The sequence below is a fragment of the Uloborus diversus genome, chromosome 1 (assembly GCF_026930045.1).
Source record: "Uloborus diversus isolate 005 chromosome 1, Udiv.v.3.1, whole genome shotgun sequence".
Taxonomy (NCBI): domain Eukaryota; kingdom Metazoa; phylum Arthropoda; class Arachnida; order Araneae; family Uloboridae; genus Uloborus; species Uloborus diversus.
The window spans coordinates 214,213,798-214,229,091 of NC_072731.1; the positions used below are offsets into that span (position 1 = coordinate 214,213,798).

At 31.9% G+C, this 15,294-nt stretch overlaps 1 protein-coding gene across 1 annotated transcript in view; it reads right to left on the bottom strand.

Moving 5' to 3' along the window:
• Window positions 1–6,777: 6,777 nt before the first annotated feature.
• The window catches only part of LOC129218589 (sodium/hydrogen exchanger 8-like), a 45,868-nt gene continuing 37,351 nt past the window's right edge, over window positions 6,778–15,294 (bottom strand). The window contains exons 11-12 of the mRNA XM_054852908.1: window positions 14,500–14,577; window positions 6,778–6,858 (exon numbers count right to left, since the gene is read on the bottom strand). Coding sequence (XP_054708883.1) covers window positions 6,778–6,858; window positions 14,500–14,577 — 159 coding nt within the window. The remainder of the gene's footprint in view (window positions 6,859–14,499; window positions 14,578–15,294) is intronic.

Sequence of the window (15,294 nt, forward strand, 5' to 3'; positions counted from 1 at the left end):
CTTGTGTACTATAACCTGGGAAAATATTACTTTACTTCCCTTTATGGCTATAACTTTAATTATTCCTTTCTTTTCTTATTTTGCAATAAAGAAACAAAGCCCCTTCTATTATCCTTATTCAGAAAACTCAAAGTAGTATCTTGCATTTTCTTGAGCATTAATTTATCTAGAAATTTTAATATTAATAGCTTCCCGGCTAACAATGCATTATGCAGATTAAACATGAAAATTCAGCGGCTGAACACAAATTTCCTATTTGTCGTCGGCTGTAAAATTACTTGGCTAACTTATAACATGTTTAACGCATCGCCATAAACCTTTTTAATGAAAAACCCAGATCAGGCGATTTCTTATTTTTAGCATGAAGCAGAATGGCTGACAATCTTTCATTCGAAGAATTACCGATGCCACGCACGAGACGTTACTTCCAGAAATAATTAAAATTAAAAGGGCGCCACCTGGCGTTTTGTGTGTGCTGAGAGTGGTGAAATGGCTGGATTAGGCGTGAAATTTGCACGATTCTAAAATTTATGCTTGCAGGTTGATAGGTTTAGTAAAAATTCTTTTGTTAAGTTTATTCTGACGGTTATATTTTTCTTCTGCAGTCCTGTTTATTTGAAGCAAAATTCATTTTTCTTAGATTGCAATTACACGTCCAGTTAGTTGCGTGATCAACAATGGAAAATTTAAAAATGATCAAGCGTTATAAATGTACTTCCGACAATATATGATATAATTAAAATAAACTCCTCGGTAATGGAATTTGCAATGCTCCTTCCCTTCCCCTTCCCTTAAAAATTCATGAGACAACTATTGATTTTACATGTGGCAACGGTAATATGACAAAGATCTTGGAATTAAGTTTGAAAATAAACTGTTTGTTAGGTTATTGCAATTTTGTACGAACGAAAAAAAAAAAGAAAACTATCAAGAATTCTAAGACGAGATTGTTTTTCAATAACAATATCTCTTCTTTGGGAGCACGGTTGAGGTTCTAAGGGTGATTAAAAAGCTATAAAACAATAAAAAGACTAAAGAGGAAAAAATCTAAACAAATGGAAGACACAAAGTGCAACATTTTTATGCAGAATAATAATAGAAAAGAGCTTAGATGTATTTACGTTTATATGTTGTAAGAAGAAAAAAGCTCTTTCTGCTTAATGATTTGCTTCTTTTTATTAAAATAGTTATTGCAGATCATTATTTTCAATGCAAATGATTAATGTGTTTCGAACATTTAAAATTTAAAAAAAAAATTGAACAAAGCAAATTTTATTTCTTTAATTGTAAAAGCAAAATAATATTTATGGCGACAAACGACAGATTAACTCTTACAAAAACGTTAATAATTCGCAACTCCAACGAACTATAGGGGGCACTGAAGTCACTGTCTAATGGCGGAATTGAAAACTAAAACAAACGCACATGGTAACGAAGAAAATGCTAAAAGTGTTGTGATTTTTGTTCGTACGTATGATTGTTTCGCTTTATTCTTTTTAAATTAATTTTCAAAGTCTTGTTGATATTCTGACCCACGTAGAAAGAAATGAGAATTCAAGAAGCATTACTAAACGTCAAACATTAATGCAAAGTACGTAGTTCATAGTTCTAGGCAGCCATTTTCACGATGTTGAATTCGATATTTATCAATTCTTGATAAAACTAAATAATAATTGTGGCCGGACAAGAATAACAATTAATGCTAGAAAATTTAATATGACATTACAAATTATTACCAAAAGAAGATGATACTTCTTTGCTTTGCTTTGGCTAGCGCTTGTTTTCCATTTGTAGCTGAGTTATTTCTCTTGAATTCCCGAATCGGTTAATTTAAAAATTTTCTGTTTCGATTTTTCTAATTTCTGAGTTACGATTTAATTGTGTCATGTTATGCAAATCATCAACAAAATTCTCACGGATATATGGTGGTAGTTTTCTTTTCAGTTGATTGACAATTATTTCTTTTTACTTATCGAATTCTGTAATCTTACTACCATTTTATTCCACTCATGATAAAAATTGAAAATGGTTTAACTAAAAACGCGAAATCTCGCCAAGGCTACTTTGCTCGCACAATGCCAAAATTATAACCCTAAACAAATTTGGCGATACCTTTCAGCTGAGAATAAAAGGAATAAAGTAAATTCTTTCTCGGTTATTCATTTTGTTCTACGATAATATATTCAAGAAAATATTTTGCATACTGTCCATTCCAACTAAATGCTGCTGTAAAATATGGTAAGTTTAATTAATTTAAGATTAAAAAAACTCCCATATTCTTACAAATTCATACAAAACAATAAAATTTTTTACCTTGTAGAACGTTATCCAAGTTTGTTAATCCAGAATTTTCGCTTTCACCTATTATTAAAGAAATAATGAAAACTAACATTATTTTGAGGAGCTCGAGAATACTACTAAGGGACGAATTAATTTCTGTAGCTGAAAGTAAACTAAGACACATCGATTGCGTTAATAAATACTCAGAACAAACTGCCTGTGTTTACGTCAACAGACACACATGGAACGCAACGTGGCAAAGTTTTAGTTGCATTCGCAGTTTTATAAATCACCGCAAGATAGCGTATTCGAGCGCTGGAGTTCCGAATTAAATTTTAACAACTAAAATTGAACTGATGACAAATTCAGTTTCTAAATGAAGCGAAATCATAATTTGTGTTTTGAAATAAGACATAAAAAATGTTTATGCTCTAAAACTAATCAATAGCTTATTTTTGTTCCTAAAAGTGGGTAAAGATATTTTTAAGTATCACAGAAAATCAATATGAAAAATGTTAAGTCGAAAAACTCCTATAAAAAGCGCAATAAAAAGTTATAATCGTAAATAAATAACAAGGAAAATTAGTTCCGAAAATAAAAACATTTAAAAACACTATATTATAGTCCAAATATATAATATACGGAAGCATTTATTTTTACTCACATGGGGTATTTTAGTATTAGAAAGCCGAACAATGCATGTGTAGATGACATATAATCCGTATTTTTACACTGGAAGATATTAAAAGTTTTAAGAAGTAGCTTTAAGAAGTTTTTTCAGACCATTGACAACTGAACAGCAAAGGGTTTTGCATAATATTGAAAAGAGCAAAGTGAAAAAATATTTTTAAAATTTATAAATTATGAGTCCCTTACATGAAAATTAAAATTCTAACACCAAGTAGAAAATTAGACATTCGAATCTTATGGATTTAAAGAAACTGATAGCTTTATTCTTGTCTCAGTTGAGAAAAGACAGTACAGCTAATATTCATTGCTTTTAAAACAGAAACACTCCCTCCTCACCGAAAACCAACAAAGTGCAATCGAATCAAAAATAATATAATTTTATGAACAGTTCTTCAGCTGTTGAATTAAGGTAAACGTTTTCTAAATGTATTTACAAGCACTAGAACAACTCAATGCTTAGTAAAAAGTAATAAGATTTCAGTTTCTCGCATTATTTTTCATATTTTCCCTTAATTTTTTGTTAGTAATGACAGTTACAATTTTATGTCATATTTCAGTGGTCAGTAGCATCTTGGTTAATAATAGCAACTTACAGTCTCTAGTTTGATGCTGCTATTTTTCCCGAAAACAATTAACACGGTCAACCTCCAATCACGCATTTAACAAGCAATTATTATCAAGTAAAATTAATAGAGCAATTTCTGTTTCTCTTTTTTAATTTTATAACTTTATCAAAACATGTATCACCTGTTTAGAGCTAATCAGTGTTTTAAATATTTAAAAGAACATTGGGACAGTTGACGAAAAAAAACTGATGATTTTGTTTTTTTCCTTTTCGCTCTTATTGATTATGACCCTTTTTGAGTTCCAGGATTAATAAGCTTTGGTCAAGACACTATTTAGTGTGCTAAATAATAAGTTATGCTTTAAACCTGATCAAACTACGATTTCGTGATCAGAGCCCAAGATTCAAAGTTGTGAAAGGTTATTCCGTGTAAGCTTGTGCAAAACTCTATGATTCTTGATGTTCGTTTCAAAAAAAAAATAGTCTTTGCATATGTTTGTGACTTAAATTTCTAGAATCTTTTTGTAAAAAAGTTGTTCTATAAGAATTCAATTGGACAGTACATGTTAATACAATCACTGCTTACAGTGCTCAACTGTATCACCTTCATTGCTGGAGAAAGTATGAAACATTTATGCACTTTCGTTACTATTTTCATTCTACATGCAAGACTTTTTCCATTCCAAATGCAAGAGTTTAATCGTATTTCTCAGCACGTAAAGTGTACATGAAGAACGTTTTTTATTCAAAGAGATTGTGAATACTGAATATTATACTTAGGAGTGCGAGGGCTTTTCTCCCTTGATTATTCATTTATTGCAGAGGAATTTGAAACAATTACAAGCATTTTACTGCTAGTTCTATTCCTATTTGCGCAAAACAAATGACGTTTAACGGTTGTGTACATTTCGACAAAACAGTACCGTTTAAATCAAAGTTCATATAAGGTTCTTAAGTGCACAACTTTCCCATTTGGTTTTAAGTTCATAAAAGTTCTTTCGTGCACAACTTCCCTAATTGATTCTAAGGTGGTAAAAGTTCCTGCGGGCACCCATTTCTCCTTCGAAAGAGTTCTTACAGGCACAAACTCTCCAAGTCTCCCGTTGATGAAATTCTGACGAACACAAATTTTTCTAGCTGTTGAAGTTCAATATATAGTTCTTACCAAGTGCAAACTCTTCAGTTAATCCATCATTCTAAATGACCGGACCAGCTGCTTGGTCCCACTTTAACTAGATGGACTATGGCTGCCTGTGATCAGCCATAGGTGGACGCAATGTCTACTGTCCATGCTTTTTCATCAACAAACCACTTTGAGTTCAGGTCGCCACTTCATAAACAACCAAAATCTTTGTTATCTCCCTTTGTATATTCGAAAGAAGCTCATATAGGAAGTGCCTGTCCTCGGGTAGTCTTTACGGACAAGTTTTTGGTCCCCTTACACTACCACATAAGCAAACCAACCAATACCTAACCTGATAATTATACTTAATACAAAAATGCTATTGATGACCCACCTTCAGGACATTAATACAACATCAACATAAACTTTATTAAAGATAAAAACTCTTAAACACAGCAGCAGAACAATGCTTGTACAAATAACGTGAAAGATTTTTATGCTCAATGTAAACGCAACACTTTAGATTAAAACTGATAGTCATTCAGGGCATCTTTGAGACAGTTCAGATGCGTTGAGTCACTTCTTAATCTTTAATAAGCTTTTCAGTATGTCTTATGTCCAGTGTGATGGTTTAACTACAGATATGCTTGCCTTACTTTCTTCAACGTCAGTTGGTAGCGGGTGAAAAAACGCCTGATGTTTGATATACACTCAGAGAAAAACGTATGAAAGGATGTCCAAACGGCACGGTCCAAACGGCAAAGCCCTGCGGTTCTCGATGAATAATCCAAAATTAGCAATATAAAAGTTCACAACGTTGTTGTGTATGTTCTTATTATTGAAAGCAAGGTGTTTTTTTCTTATAAGTACATCTGTTTATCTGTACAAATTTTTAAACTAAATTTTCATGTATGATTTATTATTGTAAAAAGGCTGTCGGAAATTTTTTTTAACTTCATTTTATTCCTCTATCTATCGTATCGAAACGAAAATCAATGGTCCGTATAAAATCTCTGATACGCACCTAAATCCAAACTCAACTACCTCTAGTAGTTTTATAGAACATCGGTAATTATTTTTTAAGTATAGTTCGTAATATTTCACGACTTAGATATAAACAACCCATCAGAAAGACAAAAACTTTTGTTTTATGACTTTCAGCTGATGTAAATCTTCCCACTGACACTTGACTTCAGTTAAGTCACCTCTTAAACCCTTTTAGAAGAATAATGGCAGTCTCTCATTCCAGAATTCTTAACATGTACTAAAATGGATGACTACTTTCACTTTCAAAATTATCGATGCCACGCACGAAACGCTGGGACCAAAAATAATTAAGAATGAAAGAACGCCACCTGGCGTTTAAAGTGCGGTTGGAGCGGTGAAATAGTGGGAGATGGCGTGAAACTGTGGACTGAGAAGAAAATTAATGCACTGATGAATAAAATCTAATGCATGAAAAAGTTTTTGCCTGTCATACACATTTTTGTTTCTTTTATCCGTTTTCTCTTTGCTATGCAATGAAATATTCATGAAAGTAGAGGTGAGGTATGTAATATAAAGACATTTTTGACATTAAAACAAACACTTCAGGCTCTATAAATTGAATTTTATATAAACTTGCAAAAAAATATCGATTCTCTCAAACAAAGCATATTTGCATTTTTTTTTCAGCAATAAGTTTTGCAAAAAAAAAATTATACAGCGTTAAAAAGCACAAATTTGCAATTGACTGCAGACACGAGCTTTTCTCTTACAAGAAATCTCTTTTAATGCCGAAGACATCAGGTTATGAACAAAAAAAAAACTTCTGTTGGATATCTTTTCATACATAAGCTCAATAATCTTGCAATAAAAAAAGAATTTCTACCATTTGTGGACCATTGTTTTTTAAGATAAAGATGCAAAAACTTTTTTTTTCCTTTATTGAGAATTAATTCAAATACACATAAATTTTTCCGTTTTTTTAGTTAACAAATCTTATAAACTATCACTAAAAGTTTTATGAACTAACTCAAGAAATATTTCAAGTGAATAATTACATGACATTGTTTCATGATTGTTCATATCTTAACTAGTATTTATCGATGGCGATAATCTCTCTCATTAGCAACGATTTTTATGGAGATTCATCACTTTTCACCATCGTATACCAATCCTTAAAGAACTGCTCTGAAATATTACTCTTCGCATCGTTAACCTGAAAAAGCAAATAAAGAAAAGGAAAGGTTTGAATATGAAATTTTTAATTATTCTACACTATATAGTGTCCGTTGAAATGTCATGATACCTCTTTTTTGGATGTATACAAGATTTTTTCGTGGTTTTTATAAGACTTCTACTTGCTGATTTTTAATCCGTCCAGTGCCAGACATTAAACCTTGACGTTTTTTTATAAAAATCTAAAATTCAAGATGTTAGCCGAAAAAATATTATATGCTATTCCGTTATAATTTTTTTTATCACCTAGTATTCTTTCTTATACTTGATAAGGAAGAGTTTGACGAATGTGATCTGAACTTTTAAAATCTTTTAGAGTTTTATTTACGGTTTTTATATTTGAGTTGTGGTTCATAGTGCTCATCTCACATTATGAGGCAGACCTCTTCAAGAAACTTTCCCAATGGTTAATTTTTCTTATGAAACATATGGAATCTTTCTGTAAAAAGACATTCAAAGCAGTTTAAATGTTAGTTTTTCACCATCAAGTAAAGTCGTGGCAATTCCAAAAGAAACCATCGCTAAAGACAGTCTGCCTATTGACCGATTTTGGGCTACTATTAAAAAATGGCAGTTTAGGTAACCTACGCAGGCTTCGTTTTAGATTTAAATAAATTTTTCCTTTCGAAGTCCGTTAATAAGTTGATATTTTCTTTAAGGCATGGGGAATTACGATTCAGTTCTGAATTACATCAAACTTAAAACAAGTTGTCAGCTGCAATGTAAACACTATGAGTATACATCAATATATTTTAAATGACTGGTTTTTAAACTTGCTTGTTTATTATTCTTACAGCGTAAAAATTTAGTTATTCCTTAAAAGGAAGACATGTAACGTAGATTTTTCTGCCGACGATCACTGATGTAATTTTCTAATTTAAGCGACAATAAACAAGTTCCAATATTTTTTCAGTGAATAAAATATTTAAATTGCAAAAACACAATAAAAATAAATATTACTGCCTGAACTTTAAATATTATAACGCAGCTAGTTACTATACAAAAGTCTTGCCAAATACATCGAAAATAAAATAAACTCATATACTTTCTGAAGAACAAACTGCCTTGAATGTAAATTTCAAATACTTTTACTTTACAGAATATTTTATGTACATTTCAGTTATAGAAACATATCTCTCAAATATATTTCATTGTATTTTCTTAAGAAAAAAAACGCACAGCAAAACGCTCCAACTTTAAATGAGAAACATTAGTAGAGAAATGCTTTTGAGATTCAATTTAATGTCTCGGAAGTTTTCCAAGAATTTGATGATTCACGCTTTATTTAATAATATGTCGTTTAAGTTTCTTCATGTTCGACTATCTTAAGATTGTTTTTTTCTCTTCCTTTTGTTTCAAATGAAATACCAAGAGACACGGAAGGAAATCTTACTGTCGTTTTATATTTTTCATCTCCGAGCTCTAAAACCATAAGTGCAATAAGAAACCCTCCGAGATGGATATATTGCTTTGATTTAAGGTTTTATCGTGTAAACTGACAAAAAGTTTTCCGTTATACATTTGTTTTTCTTTTTTATTATTATTCTTCGTGTAATTTTTTTTTTGTATTAAAGACATTATGTTTTATTAACCAGAACACTTAAGAGATAAATGTTTCCACATTCATTAAGACTTTCGTACATTAAGAAATGAGTTTTATCACGTTATGAGTGACAGAAAAGTATGTTTGTTTTGCTCTTTAAATGGCCCAATTTAATTTCCTTTTGTTTCCTTTTGTTAATGCCTATGCACTAAACGTGCAGAGGTATTCAATCTTTTATACTTTAGGGAACTCTTTGAGCTTATCGTTTTCTTGAAAGCACCTCTTAATCAAAGACCAGAAAAAGTCGAATATCAAAGACATAAGAATAATTTTCTAAATTTAAGTAGCTCTATTCTACTTAAATTTACAAAATTATTATTGCATATTCATTTTATCACAATACAGAAATCTGAATAATATAATCTGTTCTGGCTGTGTGTGTGTCTGTAGCTCTGTATCCTCCAGAAACGATTTCTACTTGGTCAATGCCGGTACCGTTGGATGCAGAACATCCAGGGGGACCTCTTCCGTTCTGTCTTACCGTTTTAAACCTTAAGGGCCAGGACATCCAGAGGTAAAAACATCAAAATCATCGACTATCACCCGCCGCAGGCGGCACTGAGAATTTGCAGGAGGCAAACGGGGGTTTACGATCAAAACAAGCATGGGACTGATTCTCTAGTTAATAAGAATATACTGGGAGAGCATTAATGCTTCTTCTATTGCTTTTTTATGGGGTTAAATGGAAAATGGCCAGCAATTTAGTAAATGAATAGGTCTAACCAGCGAACAATCAAAAATTTTCTCCTCCTTTCCTTTTAGGAAATTATATATAAGAACGAGAGATTTGAAACGTGGTTCTCATATGAGGCAGAGAGAAGCAAAGGGATGTTAATGCCAAAGTTAAAAATTTAGAGATAACCAATACAAATGGTAGGAGAACCTCTACTCTGTCTTGGGGTTAAGAGATAGTACTAGTAACCTTGGTAGGCATGAATTCGAAAAACTTTTCAATGAAATCTCATTTAGGACCGTAACTTTTAACGTGTTTTACTCAAAACTTGAAAATATCCACTTTACATCCCTTTGCTTCTCACTGCCTCATATATATCTAGCTCGCTGAATCCAATGGTGCGGATCTAATTTTTCGCAACTTTTCCTTTTTCAAGGTATACACAATCGAAATTTCCATAGTTTGATAGATTTTAATAGTATAAATCGCAATGTATCGACCTGGATCCGGAAAATTTTATCATACTGATGAATCGCTAATAGGCGAACTGAAAAAAATCTTAGTGTGAGCAAAAAAATACTCTCTGACTTTTGGCAAAATACCAAGGGTGGTTAAGAGAAGTTCGCTCAAGATTGTTTAACTTAATCTTTCCAAGGAAGGAAATCCCACTAAACGGGAGATCCTTACAACAGTACACGGTTTTTTCAGCAACAGACTTGGCCAGACATTTTTCTCTTTCATTATCGTCTACTCCTACATGGGATGGAATCCACTGACAATGAATGGTGTGTTCCGAAGGAAGCCCGTCTAAAAGATCTAAGACATCTAAGGTAGCTTGATTCCAAAAAAAAAAGTTTAATTTAAGAGATACTGTATTGATTCATAAGAGTTGCATAGCTAACTACTGAGAATGACGTCATTGAAATATACCATTATATGCTACATTTCAATCGCATTTCTGGAAAATGGGAAAGTTGAAAACAATTACACCCCGACCATCGAATTCAGTGCCCTTGGTATGTACTGTTTATGAAACATGGTTCATTTTTTTCTGGAAAAGCAAGTTTATACGTGCCTTCGTAAGAAAAATTTTGAAAGTTTATTGCTTTTTGAAGAAAAAAAAAATTTGTTCACTGGGATAGGTTCTTCCTTTGGTCAGATAGAGTAATATTTTTACACACGATCTGAGCTCTACTAATACTTTTTGCAGTTAAACATATCTAGTAACAATATTAAATAATTTTTTTTTCTTTTATATACAATAGTTTATGATAAATTTTTCTCAATAAGAATTAACTCGTTTTATGTTTGCTACTAAATACGAAGTTTTAAGCTAGAGCTCCATCGAACGTTTAGGTTTAAAGACCTAACATTTAGGAACGAACGTTAGAACGTTCAGGTTTAACGATAAGTTTTAAAGAAAACCAAAAAAATCTTTTTTGAGCATTTAATTTTTTCCTGTTTATTGCCTTTTTCAAAATCTGAGATAAAATATGTAGGATGCAATAAATATCATTAAAACATTTAATGCATTATGTCAAGCAGCTGAAAGTGCGTAATCTTTTTTGAGCAATCACGACTGCTTTTTGTTCTCACTTAACTGTTTTTGGCGTCCTATCATTTTATTTTCCCTCTCCCACCCTCCGCACTATCACCGTCGACCGGCTCCTCACGATGCTGCTCCTATAGTGAAAGCCGTCTCCAGTTTGCATCCATGTCCTACACATACACAACTACACACACATGCACACACACAGCTACACACACATGCACACAAACACATACACACACATACACCTACACACATACACCTACACACACATAAACACATACACACACATACACCTACACACACAAACACATACATACACACATACACACAACTACCACACATTCATGGCTGCACACAGACACAAACACATATGCCTACACACATACACATACCCCCCCCCCCCCACACACATTCATACACACAACTACCCACACACTTATGCCAGCACACAGACACAAACACACATGCCTACACACACATACCTCCTACACACAAACACACATACCCCCCACACACAAACACACATGCCCCCCACACGCAAACACACACGCCTACATACATACACTCGTGATTGCGAAAAACATAATTTGAATTCAAAATGTCAAAATTCAAATTATTTTTTTCCCATCATATTAACTTGTAGTATAGCTTTTATTTTTGTTTAAATTTCAAGAGGAATACTTTTGAGTTAAAAACGAAGAATTTTTTTGCTTATACATGTTTTTTAGGACAAAAATTAATGTGAAACGTAACGTTATTGCCATGAACAAGAAACTTAACACTTAGATTTTTTTTTCTCGGTAACGACCGCACTATCTTTCTTTTGAAATAAAGAATCTCCTTTAATTTTCACAAAATCAGAATTTTTTCAATCGGACGAAAAGGAATTGTAACCCGATTACAAATGGTTGTAATCAATGACAAAACTGTCTTTGATCTTAATATGTTTCTTTTTTTTTTAAGAATGCAGTTTAATGAACGTAAATGTAACTTTTTAGACCTTTGTATGGTTTAGGATAATTTGTTTTCTGATTGTAAATCCAGCTATTGTGGCAAATAGTGTTTTCAGAGCAGGGAAAAATATCAACTTATTTTTTAAATAACATAGGATACTTACATATGCCAATAGTGGAAATGCTTTCCCCGGCTAAAAAACATATTTTGTATAACTGTAATCTTCAAGGTTTGTATTCAAATAACACTAGTCTACAAAAAATACTTGTTTTCTGTTACATGGAGGAAAATACCTGATCTTAGTATAAAATGATGTGCTGAATTCAAGCATGTAAACAGTTTTTCTCCATCACCCACAGATTTTGTGTAAAACTGAACTGAATTTTTAAAGAAATGCGCATATTTACATGCATGATTAATGCTAAAATAATGAGCAAAAAGTTTGCTAGTGTTCAGTTCTTTCTGTATTTGGCATTAGAGACATCTCTTTTAAGTGTCTAGAATTAATCAGCAAGAAATTATTCACTTGGACAATGGGTGCCCCTACAAAAATGCGTTTTTTAACTTTACATCAATAATGCGTAGAAGTTCTGGTTTTAAGAATTAAAATTAACCACCACTGTTACAAAATCTTTACTGAGTTTTAAAGACGCCTAATTTAGTCTGGAGGTTCAAAATAGAATAACAGGGTCCAGTCATTTTTTCTTTTTTATTTTTTTTTTCTTTTTTTTTTTTTTTTTAATTCTTTTTGCCATTGCTATCCCATTCGTAGATGAGAAAACAGCATTGTGAAAAACCCAAGCCGGCAGTAAAATTTGTTTAATTTATTTTTAGGCCAGAAATAATTGTCCCATGATATTTTTTCTATTAAATATTTGTCTAAAAAAACCCTACAAATATCTATATATTTCTCTCATTTTGAGTGAATATGCTAGTCATACTGAAGACAATGTGTTTCAATCATGCAATTAGTATAGTTTTTAAACTAGCTTCGAAATTATTAATGTCAAGTATCATCTGTTTGATATTAAAGTACGAACATATCCATTAGAGTCAATGTTATTAGAGTATACTACAGCATTTTCCTTTGTGTAAAAATCTATAAATTCTTTATGTTTGCATTTAACAATAAAAACACAGAAAATGATTCCATTTAGGTAGCTTATATCACAAAAAATATTGCCAATAAGATTGACCACCATATCGCCACTACAGTAACAACAAACCTGATTATTTATCACCACATTCTTGCCTTCATGACAAGAATTTAATTGTTAACTATAAGTTTTTATCATTACGTGGTATCGGAAAACGTGGGAAAAACAAATAACTTAAAACCTATGATAACACACAAACTATGGGTGACGGAAAAATTCTAAGTGGATATTTGAAATCAGTGTCAAAAATTACCTTAGAACACTATAAATGTTTCATGTAACAAACCCTTTGTTTACCAGTGTAATTAATGCTAAAAAACAGTAGCTGCCAAAAATATTGAAGTTTTAAAACATAAACGTCCTTAAATTTTAATCTGAAAAATAAATAACCAGTTCAAATTAGGCCAGTAAATAATGAGTAAAATAATATACTTGCCAATGTTCGTTTTCTTGTGAAGAACGGGATCAAGTACTTAATGTCCAATTTGAGTAAATAGTTTTTTGCTCTTAACAAAGTATCCTCTTCCTCAGCAAATTGTGAATCTGCATCGATTGTTTCACCCTAAAATTTAAATCATATGTCTTCAGTGAAATCAACATGTTCTCAGAATTGGTATGTTTAGTAAGATATTGCTGTTTCGAAAAAGCTTAAACACGATATCTCTAGCAAAGCCAGTTTTAGCACTACAGCACTACTGAGCGATAGAGAAACTGGAGCAAAGAGTAGCCATGCTGTAGCAAGTCATCCTCGTGAGTTAATGCACAAAATATTGCTGGTTGTACTGCCGAAGAGTAGCAATGTATTTTTTAGAGCTAAAAAAAGTATCCGCAATTTTTTTGATACAAAATTAAGAGCTCCAAATATATCAGAATTTAGTCTTTTAACTATCACTTGTAATTGAAAGCGCGAGTTTTTGTCTTAGTTGTTTAAAAAGAAATAATGTGGCTTGACCCCGCAGATCTCCGTCCCTTTTCTCTACAGCTCAGTAGATAAATGTAATATAAGGTAATATAAATTTAATCTTATCTTTTCTCAGGACTTTTTTTTTAACACACTCAAATTCCTAACAATTTGCAGAGGTGGCAAATTGAAAAAGAAGTGAACTTTCAAAAAATTAAAATGGTAAAAAATCTTAATTAAAAAGAAATCCATAGCAATATATTATTAGTTTTCTGTTTCTTTGTCTTTATTTTCTCTGGATTTACCGTTTTATTGAAACTTTATCTGTATATGTTAAACATTTCATTCAGTTTCTCTGTCATATTTCTTGCTTTACATCAAGTAATAGCTAGAAAGAGAAACCTTTGCGTGCGTATAATTTAGCTTACATGTCGATGTTAGTATCAGTATCAATAATGTGCAGACAAACTTTGGATACGGAAGCAAGGGGTTTAATTCCCAACAGTGGCCTGGATGTGACTTCCTCTTTTTGTGATCTAAATCTTTCTTGTGTTGTCTCATATGAAATAAATATAAATAAATAAAATGCTTGTAACATGATTATTAGAAACACAAGTGTCTTATTCTCTCACATGTATGTATATAAATACAAAAAAAAAAAAAAAAATTCAGCATCCTGTAAAACATGGAATTCCCAGAATATTTTTATTAAATTTTCCCTCTCACATACTTTTAATAACCAGCGATAAGAATCTAAGCCAAAAGAGCAGCACCAACTTACTAAAGCTTCTGTTTTGATTAAGCAGACCTCGCTCTGGCAAATCTCACTCCTCTTTTTCGCTTCTCGCCTCTGGAGACACTGGAAGACAAGAAATGAGAGATGGCGACATGTAAGATAAATACTACAACTTCTACGGCCAATAGCATATTGTGATGACATTGCGAAGTATCTGTAGATACGGTATAAAGTATTTCCCTATCGTCTGCGACGTATAAAAGCAATCTTATTAATAAGGAAGAATATGCAAGCATCCCTGGATTCTTCGGCAAAAATGACAGAATAATTTATAATTTCCATCTCTGTAGTATGCATTAGAATATTGCGTTCGGAAATTTTTTCTCTTGTTTCTGTATCCGTAACGCTTTTATTATTTGCATACTTTAAATTTACCTTTGAAAAATTTTTACACTATTTTATCATGTATTGAAGTTTTGAAAAGAATAACTTATGATTTTTTTTAATTATATTTGGTTTCTCTTAAAATTAGTAAGGATAAACAAAATGTTAAAAGGTTTTGCTTTTCATAAACTAGAAAAACTGAAGAAGCTATGTTTCGAAAGTAATTTCACATATGAAGCAGTGAGAAGCAAAGGGATGTAAGTGGACTATTTTAAGTTTCGAGTAAAACGTGTTTAAAGATCAGATGCTAGGTAGGTTTTCATTTAAATTTTTTATAAAACATGCTGTACAGCAGTACCTACCAGGGCTACTAGTACAATCTCTTGCCCCAAGACAGAGGAGAGGTTCGCCTACCATGTGTACTGGTTATCTCCAAATTTTTAATTTTGCCATTTG